The following is a 21,362-nucleotide window of genomic DNA, read 5'->3' on the forward strand; positions in this document are numbered from 1 at the left end:
CCTGATAAATTGTGAGGTTTGAGGAGGATGACCAGGACTAATTAAAATGGAATCTGGAAATTCTGGAGGAATTTAGGTTGTGGGCTCAGAAACACCTTATCCCGTGGAATATCATGAAAGTGGAATAAGCCATAAACCCCAGTATCTCAAAATTCTTTTTACCTGATGTAACAGTCAGTAGGAATGTAGTTTTGAGGGACAGAGGGAAAAGACAGAGTTCATTAAACTTGTCAGTACTAAACTCAAGCCCCATGAATAGGAAAAGTCCCAAACGGCAGGACAGATATGCACCAGATCTTTAAAGAAACTTTTCATAGTAGGATGAACCAATATTATGGTTCTTTGATCCAGAGGATAAGATGCTGCAGCAGCCTAGTAAACTTTACCAGAAGCTAGAGCAAGCCTCAGTTCTTTTAAAAAGCAAGTTGGACCAGAATAAAGGGAATTGCTGAACGACGTGGATCTGTGTTTTGTTGCTTGTCTACAGTGGATGTGAAAGGGATTTGTTTTTGTGAGTGAGTTAGTATTGGGCACCAGGTATATTTTTAAAACTAAACCTACAAAAATTATAGTCTGGACAAACAAAAGTCTTGCAAACCAACTAATCAGTAATTGTTTCTCATTCTGTCTGTTCAGAGGTGTGATCCCAAAACACGCAACATCTTCTTCCAATTCATTCCAGGATGCTGTGACTTAGACAATCAAAAGAACTCACAATTACTAATAATTAGCTAATTCCACCTTCTCTAAGAGTGAAACCATAGCTCAGAGGGGCACTTTTCTCTGGGAAAGCTGAAATAACATGTAGTTACAACCAAAAATCAAGACAGTGATCCTGTTTGCTAATCTGACTAATCCAGACATTTTATAGATGCCCTCCCCCCAAAAAAAATTATTTCAAAATTAAGTAGTTTCTGTCTTCCTTTTGTAGAGGATCCGGACAGCTTTAATCCACATAGTCAAAAAGGGTTTGTTCCAAGTTTAAGAGATTTTACTACCATTCCTGAATTTTCCTCAAGATATTCAGCGGCTAGGGGAGTGCTTTAATTCAGCTTCTTAAAACAACTATTGAAGAAATTCCATTCACTTAAGATCACAGTATGTTGAACACACTAACTTGGTTTTAGAGTTATTTGAGAGAGAGTTTAATAAAAACAGAAACTCTTGTGTTCAAACAAAATTGCACACAATCTGGCCTCTGCGAAGTGGAGAGAGGTAGGTGTATGCTATATGGGCCACCTGCTCTCAGGGAGGAGAGATCTCTCAGAGTATGTCTATGCTGCAGCTGGGAGTGTGCCTCCCAGCCTGGGTATACAGACGCACCAGCTTTGCTTGAGCTAGTGCTCTAAAAATGAGTGTGGATGGTTTGGCATGCGCTAGCCTCCTGAGTATGGATCCAGGGAGTCAGGCAGACTTATACTTGTGAGCCAGCCCGTGACACTGTCTGCACATGCTCTACTCCCAGGTGGTAGGCATCCTCCCAGCTACAGTGTAGGCATACCCACAGTGAGTGTGAATTGGACGTGAATGGGCAGTGATGTAATTAGTGCAAGGAGGGTAAGGAAAGGCTCAGAGTGATGCCTGGATTGAGGCTAATTGCTCTGAATGACAAAGAGATGTTTAGAGTACAGAGAGAAATTATAAAATGGATTTGTTATATATAATGACTTACATGACGTTTGTAAAGCACTTTGGGTTTCTGAAATGGAAGGTGCAATATAAGTAAAAAAATAAGTGTTAAAAGCCTCCAAGCTTTGAGTGCTTTTCTGAAACAAATATAACTCATGCCTCCTATAAAGATTTTCTTTCAATAATATTATTTTAGTAAATATGTTTATGGACCCAAATACAATGAGACTAGTAAAAACCCGATACAGAGATTTTAAAGTGATGCAGTTTTTGTACTCTGCCTGCAAATACTTATAGCTGCAGGTATAGCCTCACAAGGTAGAACTTCAGAAAGGAACAAACTTACTCTAAGAGCACGTGTTTAATGTACAGAAGTTATACATTTAAATTTGAGAACCAATTAGCTTCTAATAGACAGATTTTTAAAGTATGTATTAATTGGATATTATGCTGAATATTAGCCTGACCGCTGATACTTCGTAATGAAAATGAACAGTCAGCATCATTCTTCTCAGATTTTGCCTTAAAAATATCAGAGGCCTGGTAGAATTTCCATCAATTTTATCTTTGATTACTTTCCTTTTCCATCTTTTTTTTTCAATTGGGCTAAATTTACTTATGATCTTCTATGTCAGACTTGCACAAGAAAGACTCATGCAGGTGCACCAATAAATCACATTGTTCTGGATTTTTATTTGTGACCTCCTTTGTTTAATTAAAATGTCCATGACATACCTTCAGCTCTTTTCATTGATGTATGCAGAAAACAGGAGGGAGAAAAGTAAATTCAGGACCTTGTTCTGTGCAGGTGAGACTGCTGCAGAATTGCTGAACAAGAGAAAAAGCAGAGGCATTCAATAAATTGATGGATTCTTGATTAATGGCCTTTTTGGAACTCTATTCAGCTCCACTGCAGGCTTTACATCTAGAAGTGGTTCCAGTCATTGGGAGAAACCAGGAGATGAATTTGACAGCCATCGTATTGCCCAAGAACCCTAACTTGACAGTCTTCTACTGGTGGATAGGAAACAATCTTCAGGTACACACAAGATTTCACTGGAGATTTTTTTCCAGCCTCTCTTCAGTAAGGATTATGTCTAAGTCCTATTCCTTTCGGGAAAATACTGTCCTAGTATACATGACATTTTGCAGAATACCTAGGGGGGAGGGATAGCTCAGTGGTTTGAGCATTGGCCTGCTAAACCCAGGGTTGTGAGTTCAATCCTTGAGGGACCCATTTAGGGATCTGGGGCAAAATTGGGGATTAGTCGACGTTGGACTAGATGACCTCCTGAGGTCCCTTCCAACCCTGATATTCTATGATTCTGTTTCAAACAGTCTGTTATACCATCTATTAAATGTTATTTAAACCCCATTAAATGATCATGAATTTTCTTTATTGTTCCTTTCCCATTATTGCTATTTTTGTGATTCATTTTTTTTATTTTCATAAACAAACAAAAATACAAAAATATAAATGACTTGCAGTTTGCATATGTTATCAGGTACCACACATTTCACAGGATATCCCCTAGCATCTTTAATTTAAGCACCTTTATTGTTTGTCAAAGCTGAAAAATCAGACAATAACACAGGCATAAGATGTTAGGGTCGTGGTAATAATCATCAATCATCATCATCAATCATAAAAAGACACATACAAATAAGCAGAAAAGAGGAGGAGGAGACCTCAGGTATAACAGAAGTCTGGCATTATTTGAGCCATCTCAGAATCCCTTATCCAAATGTATCAAGAAACAGAGTCCAGTTTTTTTTAATTCATATCATTGCTCTCCACATCAATAGGCTGTTCTTTCTTTCGCTGCTTACTCAGTCAGGTTCAAATACCAGTGCTCTATTTTGGGCATAAACCTACTCCTCCATTTTTGTAAAATCACATACTTGATAATCATTGCAGCCTTCAAGAACCAAAGTCTTGGTGGTGGAGTTAAACCCAGCGTAGTAGGTACATAACCTAAGGTATAATTCTCAGCTGAGGATTGATTGCTGAAATCAAGCACCATTTTCAGTGTTATGTCTGCCTGACTGTTGGACAGTCCCATAGCATATGCTTCAGCGTTCGTTTTTCTTTATTACAGTGCCAACAAACTTCAGAGGATAAGGGCCTCATTTAGCACAACCTCTGTGGTGTCCATTATTGTTACTTATGTATAAATGGAAATTTCTCATTTAGAATCAGGCTACTTCTCCAGATCATGTCCTTTAGTGGAGTCACAATTATATTGCAGGTTTCAGAGTGGTAGCTGTGTTAGTCTGTATCAGCAAAAAAAACAAGGAGTACTTGTGGCACCTTAGAGACTAACAAATTTCTAAGTGTGTTTTAGCCCACGAAAGCTTATGCCCAGATAAATTTGTTAGTCTCTAAGGTGCCAGAGTACTCCTCATTTTTTAATTATATTGCAGTTCACCACCTTTAAGGAAACTGTGATGTAATGCATTTGGGATTGTGGCATCAGTGAATTATGAGAGCTTCTATTTATGTGCTCATTAGCAGAGATGGGAATTGAAATACTGCACAGAAATATATATTGCTGACTAAGGCCGTTTCTGTGATGTTATATTCTTTACAGTTTGTTATAGAGGGATGAAGTTAAGTCTAAAAAGGAAGAAGACAAAAAAGGTGCTCATACACCATAATTATGGTCGTAGGTGGGTAGATAGGTTAGATACATGGATCATAAAACATTACAAATCTAAATCTACTGGGACAGGATTATTCTTTTCTGTTCATTTGGGCTAATTATCTTTCAAAATTATTATTTTTAAATGTATGAGCGCAATATAGTGCTCATAAGAGAGAGACTAAGATTACTGCCTGAGGGAGGAATAGTTCAGACAAGCACCATGTACCAGTCCATTATTTTAGTCTTGGGTTGGTCTTGAGCCTGGAATGCAAATCAGGTGATACTGTGTGGTGGATCTGTGATGTGCACAAATATGGACTAAGCACCTAATTCTGCACGGTACAGAGCACCTCAGGTCCCTTTTGACATCTTTAGGAATTGCAGAAGTGCAATAGCGCACCTGTATGGATCGGGCACTAAAGTCAGGCCACAAAATTAATTTAATTGTAACTGATGAAAGAGTCTGAACTCAGGTGTGTAGAGGGGAAAGGCCTATGCACTGAAGGCCTGACCCAGAGCCCAGTGATGTCAATGGGAGTCTTTACAGTCATTTCAGTGGGCTTTGGATCAAACCCTAATAGTCTGTCAGTTATATTAGAAGGAGGATTTGCTCAGTCTTTAAAAATGTGTGTCCCTAAACTTTGTAACTCTAAAGTCAAACACTAGATTTTGAACACTGTTTAAGTATATTTTATATGCATTTTCTGAATGAAGGACTATTTTAGTTTTCAAGTATCCAACATAGGGCAAGCATACCTGGTGGTAGAAAATTGGAATTCGCTGACGTGGTTAACCACTGATTAAAATCACAGAAAAAAATCAATCTGTTATTTGATCGTTCCAATATATTTCCATCACTAGTCCTTCACACACTAAAACTTCTTTCATAATTCTTCGTAACATTTTTTTTTTAATTTTCCTTCTTTTTTAGCCACTTCTCACTTTGGACAGTTTTTTGGTGACAAGATTTGCTGAGACAGGTGAGGTGAGAGTTACAGTGCAGGCCTCCTGTGGGAACTCCATGCTGCAGGATTCCAAGATTGTCCGAGTTTTTGGTGAGATAATTTTACTCCCTCGTTGTATTTTTTTTTTCGGTCCATTGCATGTACTTTACAATTGCCCTTAGAGACCAGATCCTACTGTGAAATTTTATCCAATGCCATGTTAAACTTCTAAACTTAATACACTAAACTGATCTGTAGTGAAACTCCATTGAAATGGACAGAGAAAGGCTAAGGAAGAATTTGTCCTGAATCCCTTATAGAAAATGCTACCATGTTATTCCAAAGCACTACAGATAACAGTTGTGTTAAAGCTGCACTTTGGGCCATATCTGTAGAATGCTATAGAACTTATATGTTTTTATAATATTTTTAGTCATTCTGTTGATCTTACTACAGAACGAATAATGTGAGGGAAAAGAGGTTCAGTGGGGCACATACTTTTATAATAAAAAACATGAAAGAATTTGCTTGTTGTGATAACATCTTTTTGCTTAATGATTTGGGCATTTCTCTAGGAGTTTGGATTAGAAAGAGCTGCTGAAAAATGTCAAGTGACCTTTTAGCTAATGTGCTGCATTGTATCACAGTGTATTTTACTGTGCCTTGTAATGTGCTGACGAGGCCTGATGTACCATGAAAATGTAAGAAGGAAGAGGAAATATTTCAACTTGTATATCTGCTGTCAAATCTGGGTATCAGGGATATCTAACAAGTCTTACTTTGCTAAGGCTTGCAAATATGGAGAGCTAAAGCCTTCATATATCCTGGGGACACATACTTAGCTATTGTCCTAATATTCCAAGCAGACTCTGCCCTTTTTGCTTGTAATATGCTTTTTAATATAACATAATGGTAAACACCAGGATTCAAGCTAAATAGAGTGTTTGTAAACCTCTTGCCCTGGAACAAATGGATTTTATGAATACCTGTGATACCATTTATAAACCCGTCAGCTTTTTAGAAAGCTTTAAAAATATAACCCCATTAGCATGGCTTGTAAGCCTATCATGCTTCTTACTTTTCACTACTGCAGCTGCTGTTAGTATTGGCAAATCCTGAGTCAAAGACCAACAGGGCATTGGGGTTGAGGAAAATAAAGAAATCCTTAGAAAAAATAAATATAAAAATATGGTTCTGTCTAAACTGCCCAAGAGATCATGTTTGGATCATTCATGCATTCCACAGGATCTCTTTCTCTGCTTTGCATTAGGTTCTTCAGGTATGCTTCCAAGGAGCCTGTAAGGAGAAAGGAAAAAATAAAGTCCTGTTTACTAAGGAACTGTCCATTTCTAGTATTTCAGTTATTTTTGGATTACATTCATAGAAATGTTGGGAGTGTAGCTTATTTATTCTTTTAAACAATGCAGTAGTTAGCCATTGCCATACCATTTCTATTCATGTTTTCACAGCTAGACTATAGAAAACATAAAGAAGTATTTATTTTGCATGAAAAAAGGAGCATGCAATGGGCAAGAACCAGATGTTTATGTTTAAGTAAGAATCAAGTCCATAGAATCATGCCCATTAAAAATAAAAGAAACCACAGCTTTATGTGTGGTGTGATATCTTAATGAAAAATGACCAGAAAGATAATTATCCATGGAGTATATGAAATTTGACTTAACATTTTCCATGTTGCCTTTGATTGGTGGCTAGAAATATTTAGACATAAGATGCTGGGAAAGTGGGGAAAATACAAAAATCTGGTATTGGTCCATGGTATCGAATAATGTGAGGGAAATAATGTTAGATTGTAAACTCCTTGGAGCCTGAACTGTGTTTTCTTCTTTTTTAGTACAGCACCTAGCACAATGGGGTCCTGGCCTGCAAATGGGTCTTGTAAAAGCTTCTAAAAATACAAATAATAATAATTAATAACGCTAACAGACCTTTTTTCCAGAGTTACTATTTTCTACAAAACTGTTTTTCCCCAATTCTCTTTGAATTATTCAAAAATGTTTCTTTTCCTGTTTCCAGATCATTTTCAAGTCCTTTCTCTAAAGTTTACTAAACATCTGGACATGTACAACCCCAACATACCAGAGTGGAGGGAAGACATAGGCCTGGTAGTAACACGACTTCTTGCAAAGGTGCTCTCTCAGTTTGCTCGTAAACTGCTCCTTCTCCAGTCATAAAGTTGAAGGTTAAGTTAATGCCTCCCCATTTAGAAAAAGCTAGGCAGAGCAGAACAATAAAACTATCCCCATGAGTGACATTTAGAAGCAGTTTGAGACCAGTGTCACTTGTGTATACAGGCCATAGATTACATTATTGCAATACTGTCAGTTTCTTTCCAACACAGGCTAATTGGGAATTAACAATAAATACTCCTCTCAGGGATTTTGGGGCCAGGTGGAAATATTAGCCAATACTGTTGACCTTGGGGGAAAAAATGTAACATGAATGTGATGTAGTTAGGGGTTACACAAAGGGTACTATAATATACAACACTTAGTCTTTGATTGATTGTTTGTTTTTTTTAAATAATTTACAGCTTTGCATGTGTAACTCTGAAAATTACAGAAAATATGTAAGGAATTAATTTGCTGCAGCCACTTTATGTAGATTGCAGGTATGAATAAGACATAGATTCAGATTCAGGGCTTCATTTATGCTAGAGCTTGCTAGGGCTCAGTCCCAGCACCTCTAGGCTTAGCAGTTCATAGCCCCGGTACCTCTGGGCTTGCCACATCAGTTATGAACATAAAAAAACTGCTTGAGTCTCGGCACCTACTTGAGCCCTGGCACCTCTTTCATTACAAATTAAGCACTGCTCAGATTTGAACGCTGAATTGTCCTGTAGGTTACTTAAGTCAAGCTTCACATACCAGCATTGTGACATGGATAAAGAGTAATGCTGTTAAGGTAGGGAGCACTTGAGTGATAATATTCAGATGCACACACTGCCAGAGATAAGCACATATTGAATTCTGTCGTGGAGCATATCAGTAAGTTATGACCCCAGAAGTAAATATTTATAGAAATAGTTATCACCAAGGAAACACAGAGCCATATTGTCAAAGGGCCCCCAGTGAAATTAGTGGCCTTACAATGAATTTGCACCAGTATAAACCAGATCAGGATTCTGACCTTCTGTTTTACACCTATTTCACCCCAGTTTATAACCCCAACACCTACTAAATGCCAAATTAATGGAACTCACTCTATCACACATCAACTTCTACCCATTTCATAATGTACATCTGCCTGATTAGTGTCTTCCCTTCTTCCTCCCCCCCCGCCCACCCAAAATCAAATTGGCTCTACATCATAACTTTTAAAAAATCATATACAAAAAGTTAGATACAGTTATATGGATTTCAGAGACTGTTCATTTGACCTAAGGACTATGAGATTTGACCAGTTCTTTTCATTAAATTCTCACAACAGCCGTCCTAGATATATATCACACAACAGAAGAATTTGTGACGAATGGTAACATTTTCAAAAGTGATGGTGGCATTTAGAAGCCAAAGTCCTACTGAATTTCAATACGACTTGGGCACCTAAGTGTCTAAGTCACTTTTGAAAATGGAACTTGTACTTCTAAGACACTTAGGCACTTTTTAAACATTTTATCTTGGAAGATTACATGCTCACTGCACAGTTGTGGTAAACCTGCAAACCACTTTGGCTTCAGTTCACTCTTTCCCATGATACCATTAGAGCTCTTTGATATGATATGTGTGATAACACTTCTAATTTTCAAAGAGCTTTTCAAATCTCTGCTAATTAATGTAAGGTTATGTGCAGCTTTCTGGCTTCCAGTGACTTCCATAGAATTCTCTCTACATATTAAAAATCTTAACACCAAAGACCAGATCCAGAAGACCATATGTGAAAGTAGCTACATATTTTATTTATTTTTTGTATAATACTGACAGTATAAAGTTAGTATAGCATACAGGCCTGTAAATCTTTGCATGTCTTTGTCTCTGCAGGAAACTAATATCCCTGAAGAAACACTGGTGACTGTGGTGAAACCTGGTCTGCCCACAACTGCTGATTTGCTTGTGCTGCTTCCAGCAAACCAGCCAAAGCGGAAGAGAAGTGTAACTACTGATAAGGTAGCCAGACCAATCTGTGTCTGATTAGGGCCAAATCTTCATCCCATTGAAATCAGTGGCAATACTCCTACTGGCATCATTGTTGGGCCTTACACACCTCAATGTCATCCTATTCTTGGCATGACCTATGTAAGAGCTAGCAGCAATTGCGGTCCTTGTCTTTAGTAGAGTGCAGTGCCTGCTCTTTCCCTGTGCACCCTGGGATGGAATCTACCCCAAAGGCAACAGGAAGAGAGCAGGCCATGGTCTTGCCTCCTACTCTAGTCCAGCCCATAATGTGGGATGGCATGCAGTGGGGAATATGCTGCAGTCCCTGCATTCCTCTCCAAGCTCCTCCAGAGTGTCTCCATACCAGTCTCCATTTGCACAAGCCAGCTCCAACTGGTATCAAAATATTTCTCAGGGATGGCTAATATTTGTCTGTTGTTACATCTGCAACTAAAGTGATAACATATTGGTTTATAATGATCCAGTAGATTAAAATTCTCTAATCAGGAGTACAAACCTGTGGAAACCACATATTTAGAACATTAACATTTTTGATTAGAGGAGAGGCATCCTCCTCACTGACTTAAAAAATACATTAGACCTCAGATCCTACTGACTCAAGACTTTAGGATTTGGCCTATTACATGAAGAGCAGGTGGTTTCTGTCCTAATGGTCAGGAAGCTTATTCAGGTACTGAGGCAACAGGAGCAAAGAGTTTAAGTGCAAAAGGACAAAGCTCAAATATGAGACTTTCCCCTATCTCCCATTTCCAAGTGAAATATGCTCAGTGGGAAGGGGTCCTAGTTCAGTAGAAAATCAAAATTTGTCCACTGGCCCTACCTCTGATTTATAATGTATGACATTATGCCTTTTTTCCATAAAATGAATGTCTCAGCTCTGCACCAGTTTTGCGTTTCAAGCATTATCAGTTAAAAGGAGTTATCATTTCAGAAACCATTAGTTTTTAAGAGACTAGTTCAGGAGGGGAATATGTTACAAATAATAAGGTTCAGCGAATAGGCCACAATATCCATCTAGCCAGAGTGTGTCTACTGGTAGGCAGGCCCAAGCTCCCAGGGCAACATGGTACAAAAACCTCATTCATGGAATTGCTTAAAGAGGCAAATCTCAAAGTATTTTGATGTGACTTCTGAGTATTGGAGCAGGAGACTTTAAACTTAACTTTTAACTTTCAGAATTGGGTAAATTAGGATTGAGAATGGTCCTAATGCAAGAAAAAACATCCTTAGGCTCCCCCTCCCATCTCAATGTGATGTTCTGGAAGACTGAAGTGACAGTTAATTTCCAGGAAGCACTGTATTTTAATAGATAGCTTACAAAACCCTATGTGAATTGTGGCTTGCAGCCAGGTGGGTGTCATCACCTTGAAACTCTTAACTTCTTTGCTCCTTTTAAGGAACGAGATGCTGATTTATGATGAAATTGTATCTTTTTCTGTTCCAAGTTTATGTGGAATGGACCTCTTCAATAGTTAAAAGCAACAGATTAAGGCAGACCCTTTTGTCCTGCTGTTTGTTTTCTTTTTAAAAAAGAATACCTAAATTATTCAGATTAGCTCCCTTAAAATCTCAGCCATTGCTAGTGGTCTGCTTCCAGGGAGCTTGAAGAATACCATCAGTTGCATTCAATGCTGCCTCAGTGTTTTCATGGTCAGATCTGAACCACCTTTCCGGATATTCCAAGAGGAAAGACATGAAGGGCTACACTGAGCTGCTAATGATTTGGAGAAATTCCTAATATCAGGACTGGATAAAAATGAAAGCAATTTAGTATTGCACAGTTTGTATCATAAAGGTCCCCATCTGAGAGCTAACTTGTGGCTATTGGAGCACAAAAGGGATGCCAAAGTCAGGATTGAAAAGATAAATCTGAGAGTAGCTATATATTTTTCATCATACTTATATGTTGCTGACAGAGTCCAGTCAGCATTCAGCTGGGGGAGGGGCACACAAAAGGGCTTACAGATACCAGGAGCAGAAAAAGCACCTCCATGGACACTGGAAGGAGTGTGTTCCCTGGTAACCTTTTCTCCACAGTGGGAAGAGGTGCAGCATGCAGCTTCCCCACCACAGCCCTAGAGCTGCTTACTGGTGTATAAGGCAGTGTCGCCCCGGGCACACCCCTACTGACACACCCTGTGTTGAACTTGGAGTGGAGCTATAGGTGCTAGCAGCCACATCTTCACCACCTTAATGTAGGCAAGGCAGACCACTGAAGCTACTGGTGTGCGTGCATTTCTGTGCGGAGTGTTCTTTTTAAAGAGGAGATCACAAATTTTTATAACATCTACGATTGTACCAAAATCTGTGTTACTCAGTAAATATCCTTCCAGAAAACGTCCATGGCAAACTTACCACCCTAAGGCCTAATCCAGTGTCCAATGAAGTCAATGGAAAGACTCCATTGACTTCATTGGGTGTTGGGCTGGACTCTTACTTATCACTTGTGACAAACCGCCCATGTTTATGGATCATTCATTCTTGATGTATAACTGAGAGGAGAACCTCCAAGATCTTCAGTATTTCCCCCTTTTCATGTTTCAACAACGGGACATTTATTCTGCTGATAGCTCCAGTTCTGAAAGTTGGTGCCCTGGCATTCTTGTGAGGCTTTGTCATGTACTGAGAATGCACTCTGAGTCTGCCTATTAACCTGGGCAGCCCTTATGGACTCTACTTTATATCTGTACTCTGAAATGTAAGTGAAATTAATGTCGCTATAAAAGTTTCAGATCTCCATGTCATTTCAAAAGAGAACTAGATAAATTAATGGAGGTTAAGTCCATTAATGGCTATTAGCCAGGATGGGTAAGGAATGGTGTCCCTAGCCTCTGTTTGTCAGAGGATGGAGATGGCCGGCAGGAGAGAGATCATTTGGTCATTACCTGTTAGGTTCACTCCCTCTGGGGCACCTGGCACTGGCCACTGTCTGCAGACAGGATACTGGGCTGGATGGACCTTTGGTCTGACCCAGTATGGCCATTCTTATGTTCTTATGTGTTACTCACTTGCTTGTGTCTCAAAGGAATTGCACTAGGAAGAACTACTTTTAGATCTGGAATGCTTATGTGATTTGAGAATTGCTGGTTGTTTCCAGTTAAGTATGGTTCAAGTACAGAACTCTGTTGGAGAGAGACTGAGTAAATATATTTCAGCAATGGTTGCATTATTTTACAAGTTGCTGTTGATACAACTGTCAGAACTATTCCTCATGTCAGACATGGAACAGAATAGTGGAAACAATATATGGCCAAGTCACTAAGTTGGGGATAAAAAGTTAAGAATTCTCTGGAAGAATTCTATTGAAAATTAACTGAGGCCCAAATTATGTTACCTTTACACTGAGTGCACAAAGAGTCCTATTTAAGTCAATGAAACCATTTATGGACTGAGTGTGGGTATGGGGATCAGAATTTGGCCCTTTGTGAAATTCATGCAAATACTATAAGAGAAACAGCAAGGGCTTTTCTACCTAATAGGCTGTGAGGGCTTGTCAAAACCGAGCACAGTAATATAAAAAGAGCCTCTCTTAAAGGTTTCATAGATATAAAGGCAAACTTAGGGAGGGCGTGGAATCTCCATCATTGGGGATTTTTAAGAGCAGGTTGGACAAACACCTACCAGGGATGGTCTAAATAATATTTAGTCCTACCTTGAGTGCAGGGGACTCCATGGACTAGATGACCTCTCAAGGTCTCTTGCAGTTCTATGATTCTCTTAAACTTTTAATTTGGCATCCTGTGGGGAGCGGTATCTTGTACTAAGGAACAGTCTATAAAACTAGCCTTGATCCTCTGGAAAATTGCCTATGTTGAAGATGCAAGCAAGAGAAAGAGAGGGACCAGACGATGTGTCTGACAGTGGTGGGATGTGGTGGCACTTTTAACGGTGCTGTTCCACAAAAATGTGGGAGATCATATTTTAATATGCTTTGTCCCCATTAGAAAAATAGGAGAAACTGTTTCTATGTGGATGGAAATAACTGTTTTGACAGAATCTTCTTAAAAACATGTTACAAACAGCCAGCCAGCCCTAGAGATAAGCAAGTGAAGTAAAGCATGACATGCACTGCATTATCAAGCAACAGTTACTTTTCATGTGTAAGAAATCTAAAGTTCCAGAGAGGCCTGTCTTTTGGTATCATTAGAAGAATATGTATATTGGAGACAGGTATCAATGTAGATTATTCATTGTGCAAGTTACAGTTCGGGTGGGCCCAATAGCTCCCGTAAATGAAATGTTATCTGTCACATAATGTGGAAAAAAGTAAAGAGCTCCATAAGGGGAAGACAGATTTGGATATAAACATTTGTAACTTTCCAACATTGTTGTGTTGCACAGATTCGAATGATTTTTAAAACCAGAATTGCCTAAAAATTTACAACTAATTGAAACGGTCAACAAATGTCTTCGGGTTTCTCACCATATTGAATGAACTTAGAGGTTTCTCAATTTAGTGCATTGAATTTCTCAAAGTTGAACTATGTGGAAGATGCGTGACATTATCTCTCTTATGTTTTCAGAGAATAGCTGCTATAAAGCAGGCCTTGAATGCACATAACATCAGCTTTTTCCTGAGAGAAGGATATTGGGTCTTAGTGACGTTAGCCAGCTCTGATTCAGGTAAAAACCCAATCTATAGATTGCTATTAGAGTTCTGAGAGAAGTGTTACATTAACTGGTTTCTTCTGCTGTTTGTTAATTTAAAATGTACCATCAAAGCAACTTATTTTACAGTTTTTCATTATTTGTTTGTGATACCCTGTTAGAAGCTTGAAAACACTCTGAGTGCAGGAAGTGGGAGCCTGCAAGGATTTTAAAAATTAATACTTGCCACTCCAGGCTTGTATTAAACTCCCAAGATTACAGCTTCTCTCTGACCTTGGCTTGGTAAACGCTGCCAACACCCAAATGCAAAAAAACCCCTTGGACCCAGGAAGGAGCACTTGGGAATTCCTCCCCGTGGTGTACCCTCAAGCCCTTTCACCCAACCTTCCGGGGAAGAGGTGAGAGAGAAAACAAAGGAAATTAGCTGTTGCCACCAGCTAATCAAACTGCATATGCACAAACCTCTTAGGACACCAAAAATCCAGTCCTGTTCTTAAAAAAGGTAAATTTTATTAAAAACAGAAAGAAAATACATCTGGAACTTAGGCTTTTGCTAGATTTTACAAAGAGCAATTCCAAAAATCAAGCACCCAAAATAGCTTTCTTCGGGGTTCAGTTTAAGGGTTAGAAGCAAACAAAAGCATCTCGGGTTAGCACAGGGGAGTCCATAAGCGAATAAGAAATAAAAGAAATAACCCTAATCGTGTCTTTTTAGACATTCTCTAATTTTACTTACATATCTGAGGCTCCAGATAAGTAAATTCGAGGTATGAAGTGATAATCTGTAATCATGCCTGGCTTAAAGCTGGTTACAGCATTACTGCTCCGTGTCCCTACAGCTGAGAGAACAACAGACAAAGGGAAAGGTTTCAGAGTAACAACAGCCGTGTTAGTCTGAAACAAAGGGAAAGTTTCTTTCTGAATTTTAAAAAGTTCTGCTTTCCTATTGGCTCTTTTGGTCAGGTGCCCACTCCTTTTCTTTTACCTGTGGGCTTGTTAACCCTTTACAGATAAAGCAAGCAGAGGACAGACCAAGAAGGATTTTACAACTCACTGGCTGGCTGGGTGTCCTTCAAAGTGAGCTACTCCTCCCCCGCCCCTCATGTATCACACTCACTTTTGTCCTTTTCACTAAAAAGTAGACAGATTATCAAACACTGGCCAGCTTAATACAGGCACAAATTGAAAGCACAGTTTTGGATGCTCAGATATCAGAGTCCCCAATTTGCCAGCCTGTAAATTTGGACCCACAGATCCAACCTACAAAAGTAGAGACAAGGACTGAAAAGTTTTCTGCATTTGTGTGTGGGTATCTTATGAAGGGAGCATACAATGAAAAGGCTGTGTTTTAGCAGCAAGGACAGCTTCAACTTAAGCCCTCCCTGACAATGTCAAAGCCTCTTTGTTTGTGCATGTGCATCATCATTCATGACACCTGTTCTGTTTGTTGCTGTACGACACTGACCCAGCAAAAGAGCAAAGCACATCGGGCTCTATTCAGATGTGTCATAAATAGTGATATAAATTATATATTGCCAAGTTAGTTCCCAGGGCAAAATAAGGCACATCCTCTCTATATCTTAGGTTCCACTATAAGACTCATCACTGTAGTTTCTAATCTGAAAGTTACCGTAGAAATCACTTGTGTTAAGAGCCAGTATTCCCTGGTGGGAAGAACAGAGACTAGAACTGAGGATTCCTGAATTTCATTCTAGACTCTGGCACTGTGTAACTGTGCAAGTCAATTGACCTTGCTCTATCTCAGTTTCCCCATCTATAAAATGAATATAATAATGTTTATGTATGTCAAGGTTCCTCCCCCACTCTGAACTCTAGGGTACAGATGTGGGGACCTGCATGAAAAACCTCCTAAGCTTATCTTTACCAGCTTAGGTCAAAACTTCCCCAGGGTACAAAATATTCCACCCGTTGTCCTTGGACTGGCCGCTACCACCACCAAACTAATACTGGTTACTGGGGAAGAGCTGTTTGGACGCGTCCTTCCCCCCAAAATACTTCCCAAAACCTTGCACCCCACTTCCTGGACAAGGTTTGGTAAAAAGCCTCACCAATTTGCCTAGGTGACTACAGACCCAGACCCTTGGATCTTAAGAACAATGAACAATCCTCCCAACACTTGCACCCCCCCTTTCCTGGGAAATGTTGGATAAAAAGCCTCACCAATTTGCATAGGTGACCACAGACCCAAACCCTTGGATCTGAGAACAATGAAAAAGCATTCAGTTTTTTACAAGAAGACTTTTAATAAAAAATAGAAGTAAATAGAAATAAAGAAATCCCCCCTGTAAAATCAGGATGGTAGATATCTTACAGGGTAATTAGATTCAAAAACATAGAGAACCCCTCTAGGCAAAACCTTAAGTTACAAAAAAGATACACAGACAGAAATAGTTATTCTATTCAGCACAATTCTTTTCTCAGCCATTTAAAGAAATCATAATCTAACACATACCTAGCTAGATTACTTACTAAAAGTTCTAAGACTCTATTCCTGGTCTATCCCCGGTAAAGACAGACACACAGACAGACACACAGACCCTTTGTTTCTCTCCCTCCTCCCAGCTTTTGAAAGTATCTTGTCTCCTCATTGGTCATTTTGGTCAGGTGCCAGTGAGGTTACCTTTAGCTTCTTAACCCTTTACAGGTGAGAGGAGCTTTCCCCTGGCCAGGAGGGATTTCAAAGTGGTTTACCCTTCCCTTTATATTTATGACAATGTATCATATATAATAGAGAAATGTGAGGGCTGATTGACTATTGCCTACAGTACCTTTGGAGATCCTTGGAAAAATGGCACTATCCATGCAAATAATTACATTATTTATTTAGTTAGTTATTTATTTCATTTAAATTTGTCCTCTCTCCAGCATCTGTAAGTTGGTCTACAAATTAGTTTATGGTGCTACCTATTTTACTCCTGGGGGAATGGTGCGCCCTGCGCGGGGCGCAGAATTCACACCTTCCACAGATTTCTTGGCTCCCCCGCAGAAAAATGGGGGAGCAAAGAAATCTCTGGGGTTCACACGCCCCTTCTGCAGCAGCGCTGGCGCGTCTGCTGGGATCAGCTGGCATCAGAGAGCAGATCACTGTGGTGGGGTGGGGGGAGGGAGGCTAGTCCTGGGTCCATGGAGAGACAATAAGGGGGTGAGGCGGGGCACCTGAGTGAGAGAGACTCACTCTTTCCCTCTCGTCCCTGTTGCTGCGTCCTGGGCTTGGAGGCATAGGGCTGTGTGAAGCAGGCTCTGTCCCTGAGGCAGAGTAGAAATGTAACAACTAAACAGGCAGGCTTCTCATGTTATCATTGTTAGTTAATTGTTCCCATTCTTAGTCAATTAAGGCTCCTTTACCTTGCCAGAGTGGTGTAAAGGAGCCTTATTGTAAATGACAGTAAGGGAATCCTCAGCTAGGAAGGTCAGTGTGCTTTCTTGCTTTTTTTCCTGTGCCAGAGAGGAACAATGGGGTTAGATTACAGCTCAGGATCTATTTTACTTATCCATTTAAAACAAAATGCAGGACAATGATTAGCAAAACCCTATGACTTTCTTGTGTGAAAGTCTGAGTAATTTAAAGCTACCTTCCATTTTACAGAACACCAAAAACCAAAATAAAAGTAATGCAATTTAAATGAAAATCCAGGATTATAACTAGATGACAGGGTCTTGGTTAGCAAGTATTTGTAACTTAACTTTCATGCATTTAGGAAATGCTGAACAATTATGATGATTTTTTTGGTATCGTAGTTTAAATAAATTACCAAAATAAGTGAAACTGGTGTGATTATATTGAATTATTCTGACAAATAAAAAATGCAGAATTTTGGATTTGTTTGGTGCAGAATTTTGGAATTTTTGGCACAGAATTCCCCCAGGAGTACTATTCGAAGAAGTGACAAGGAGATGGTAAAAATAAAAATCTAGTGGTTTTTATTTAAGAGATTCGATAATAAGGCAAACCCAAGATGATGATTGGTCTGAAAGCAGATTTACTAAGCTCTTCAAATATATGTCTTGCATTTCAGACTCTCAGAGAAGTGGAGGAGGCAGTGGATACTGGGCTATAGTGGTTCTCTTTGTTATCTGTCTAGTTGTAGTTGGAGCCTTCATTCTCTACAAGTTTAAAAGGCAAGTAAACCTTATATACTTTAAGAACTAGATTTGTTCACATGTATCATTTCTTGAAAAGTAGCCTTTTTTGAAGCAATGCACTGATGGGTCTCTAGCTTTTAAAGCCCATGTTTTTTCTGAGCGTTTCAGACATCAAGGTTATAACTGATGTTGACGTAGGTAAATAGCAACAATGTGGGAGCGCGTTCAGCTTGCATCAATACAATCACCAAAAAATAGTCATTCTAAAATATATTCCTAATTATCTACTCTGAGGAGTAATGAGTAACCTAGGCAACCAGGACAATTAATTGATCCACAAGTCTAATTTCTTACCAAGAAAACAAAACAAAATGATGTGGAATTTCTCTGTTGAACATGTTAGAGTTTGATTACTGAAACAGTGCCACACAGGTTAAGAGTATCCAGCTGTGATAGAAATGATAAGTAAGAATTGAGTCCACACGATAACGTATTAGGGAGGAGATGAAGAAGCTATGGAAGTGGCCTTAATATAAAAAATATGTTCTTGAGGAACAACTGATACCACATAAGCTGTGTAAGCAAATACTTATTCCTTTAAGAACTCTAAGACACTTTTAATCTGCATTTGATTATGGAGATGAATTCATTATTGTTCAGGTGGCAGGTTACTGGCTTTTTTATGCTGGTTTATGTATTTGTTTTATTATTTGGCCATGGTCCTGATATTTTTTGTTAGGTACTCAAAAGTCTTCAGGTTTGAGCAGTGTGGGAATGAACATTTATTATCATTTCACAAAATCTGCAGTCTTTAGTCAGTGAAAACACCTATTGATTAGGCCCATTATTATTTCAAGATGGATTTTTATTTAAAATAAACATTCTTTTAAAGGATAGACTAGGTACCATGCTGTGCTAGCGATAACAGCAAGAGTACAGCATTTAACTGAGAGTTCAAGTTAGCAACCATCTTTGTTATCTCATTAGACAGAGGTGCTTTGTTTCATGGAGGAAGACTCTCTTGGCTTTCCAACCGTGGAATCTTAAATTTCTTGATATTTGTAGTGACTTATTGTTTTATAGGATGAAACACAAAATTTGATATCAGACTCTGTCTACAGCTGAATAAAAATAATAAAAATCCATTTAGCTATTCTGGGTTCCCAGAGCAACAAAAAATCATCAAAAAAAAATGGATGATGTGATGCAATAATGTTATTTCATTTGCAGTACATTGTGGGTTGTCTGTTTGTATTACAAGATCATAAAACTCGGTGGCGGTGACTGTTATGAGACATTGTGATGTACACCTCTTGATTAGCCCTTAATTTGGAGGCAATTAGACAACAGACACATTTAATAAGCGGCAAAAGAAATATACAATATTTAAGAAAGAAAAAAAATATTTTTTATTCATCTTGATTCCTTTCTAAAATGGCCTCTTGGCTTATTATTTTCTGAATGGGACAGTTATTGCAGAGGAAGACTGTAGGAATGCTAGGAATTGAAACACGGCTTTAACTCCCCTAATACACTGGAATTTCTCAGTTGAACAGATCAAACTTCAGAGCCGGATCTCACAGCATCATGCAGCCCCCAGCAAAATTTGATTCTCCTGAAATGGAAAGCAGGGGGCTTAGAGACAGATATTACTAGAAATGGGTTAATCACCTGAAGCAGAGGCTCACCTATGAGTCCGGCTTAAATTCATGAGTGCACATGCTTCACAAGATCACATTCCTCCCCGAATGAAAAATGTAGAGTAAAGATTCCCTAGAACTGAGATTCATAAAAACAGAGCATCTGCAGCAATCTCTCCTAAGGTATGTCTACAGTGCAATAAAAGACCCACAGCCTGGCCATGGCTGGCCCTGATTGGCTGACTTGCGCTTGTGGGGCTAAAACTTGCAGCGTAGACATTCAGGTTTGGGCTGGAGCCCAGGCTCTGAGACCCCATGAGGGGAGGGGGTCTCAGAGCCTGGGCTGCATCCTGAGCCTGAATGTCTACACTTCAATTTTTAGCCCTGCAGCCTAAGCCCCATGGCCCTGAGTCAGTTGATCTGGTCTCTGAGACTGGGTGCTGCAGGTTTTTTATTGCATTGTAGACCGCTAGAAAGCAAACATTATCCAAAGACAGAAATCCACAGAGCACTTAGTTTTATAGGACCCGGATCCACAGGAGTAGTTGGTCCACCTAGACAGAGATCGACAAGCAGAAAGGGGTAATTTCCCTGCCAGAAAATGCTGCTGAAGCAAGAAACAGTTCAGAGAACAAAACTGAGTATCTCAGAGGCAAAAAGATCTCCTCCTCCTCTTGGCTTCAGACTGCATGCATTAGACAATTATCATGGTGCCTCAAGCTAATGATATGCTGCCAGATTCACTAGTATGCTCCATCTGCTTAACCATCCAGATAAACTGGGATCATGGCGCATCCTGTCACTGGAACAGCATAAAGCAGCTGGAAGGTTCCAGTGACTCTGGCCCATTATCTAGCATGGATCTGGAATCTGCATATTGTTTTTCAAAGCAATGTCATCTTTATCAGTGGTAATTCAATCAAAGAAAAATCCTCCTTTTCTTTTTCCGATGTATTTTTATGTTTGTGATGTTTTTCCTAGTAGGATTTCTTCATTCCTTCAGCAGCACTCTGAGCGGGGTTCCATGGTGTGGGGTACTCTGCAGTAATATAGACAAGACAAACAGCACAGTGTCCACCACGCAAAGGCAAGGGAAGGAAAATGATATTTCACCCACATCAAAGCTGTCATGTATTTAATACATCACTAGCAAAAGAGCTGAAATCGTCCTTCTTTTATTTTTGCAACAGCAGGAACATAGATTTCATCATACCAGATTAGACTATTGTTTCCTCTGTTTAGGTATTTTGCCTACTTTAGTGGGAGTACATTTGATTCTTCAGAAGAAGAGAAAGATTTCTGTCTTTTCACAGGTTTCAGAGTAACAGCCGTGTTAGTCTGTATTCGCAAAAAGAAAAAGAGTACTTGTGGCACCTTAGAGACTAACCAATTTATTTGAGCATGAGCTTTCGTGAGCTACAGCTCATTCATCGGATGCTGTAGCTCACGAAAGCTCATGCTCAAATAAATTGGTTAGTCTCTAAGGTGCCACAAGTCCTCCTTTTCTTTTTGCCTTTTCACAGTCTCAGATACCTCCTCTCCCTCCCCTTTACCCCATTCATTTTAAAATCCTGTTAAAAATTACACTCGTTGTTGTTAAAAATATCCATGGACTTGCTGCAACCAAACTCAAGGATCTTTCTCTGTATTCACCCC

General features: G+C 39.3%; 1 protein-coding gene across 6 annotated transcripts in view; it reads left to right on the forward strand.

Moving 5' to 3' along the window:
- The window catches only part of SORCS2 (sortilin related VPS10 domain containing receptor 2), an 832,543-nt gene that overhangs the window by 802,475 nt on the left and 8,706 nt on the right, over window positions 1-21,362 (forward strand). For all 6 annotated transcript variants that reach the window (XM_084627472.1, XM_084627469.1, XM_084627471.1 and 3 more), the window contains exons 20-25: window positions 2,535-2,668; window positions 5,206-5,329; window positions 7,256-7,368; window positions 9,220-9,345; window positions 13,878-13,977; window positions 18,000-18,102. In XM_084627472.1, the coding sequence (XP_084483598.1) occupies window positions 2,535-2,668; window positions 5,206-5,329; window positions 7,256-7,368; window positions 9,220-9,345; window positions 13,878-13,977; window positions 18,000-18,102 (700 nt within the window). The remainder of the gene's footprint in view (window positions 1-2,534; window positions 2,669-5,205; window positions 5,330-7,255; window positions 7,369-9,219; window positions 9,346-13,877; window positions 13,978-17,999; window positions 18,103-21,362) is intronic.

The sequence above is a fragment of the Lepidochelys olivacea genome (genome assembly GCF_965140295.1).
Source record: "Lepidochelys olivacea isolate rLepOli2 genome assembly, chromosome: 4".
Classification (NCBI taxonomy): Eukaryota; Metazoa; Chordata; order Testudines; family Cheloniidae; genus Lepidochelys; species Lepidochelys olivacea.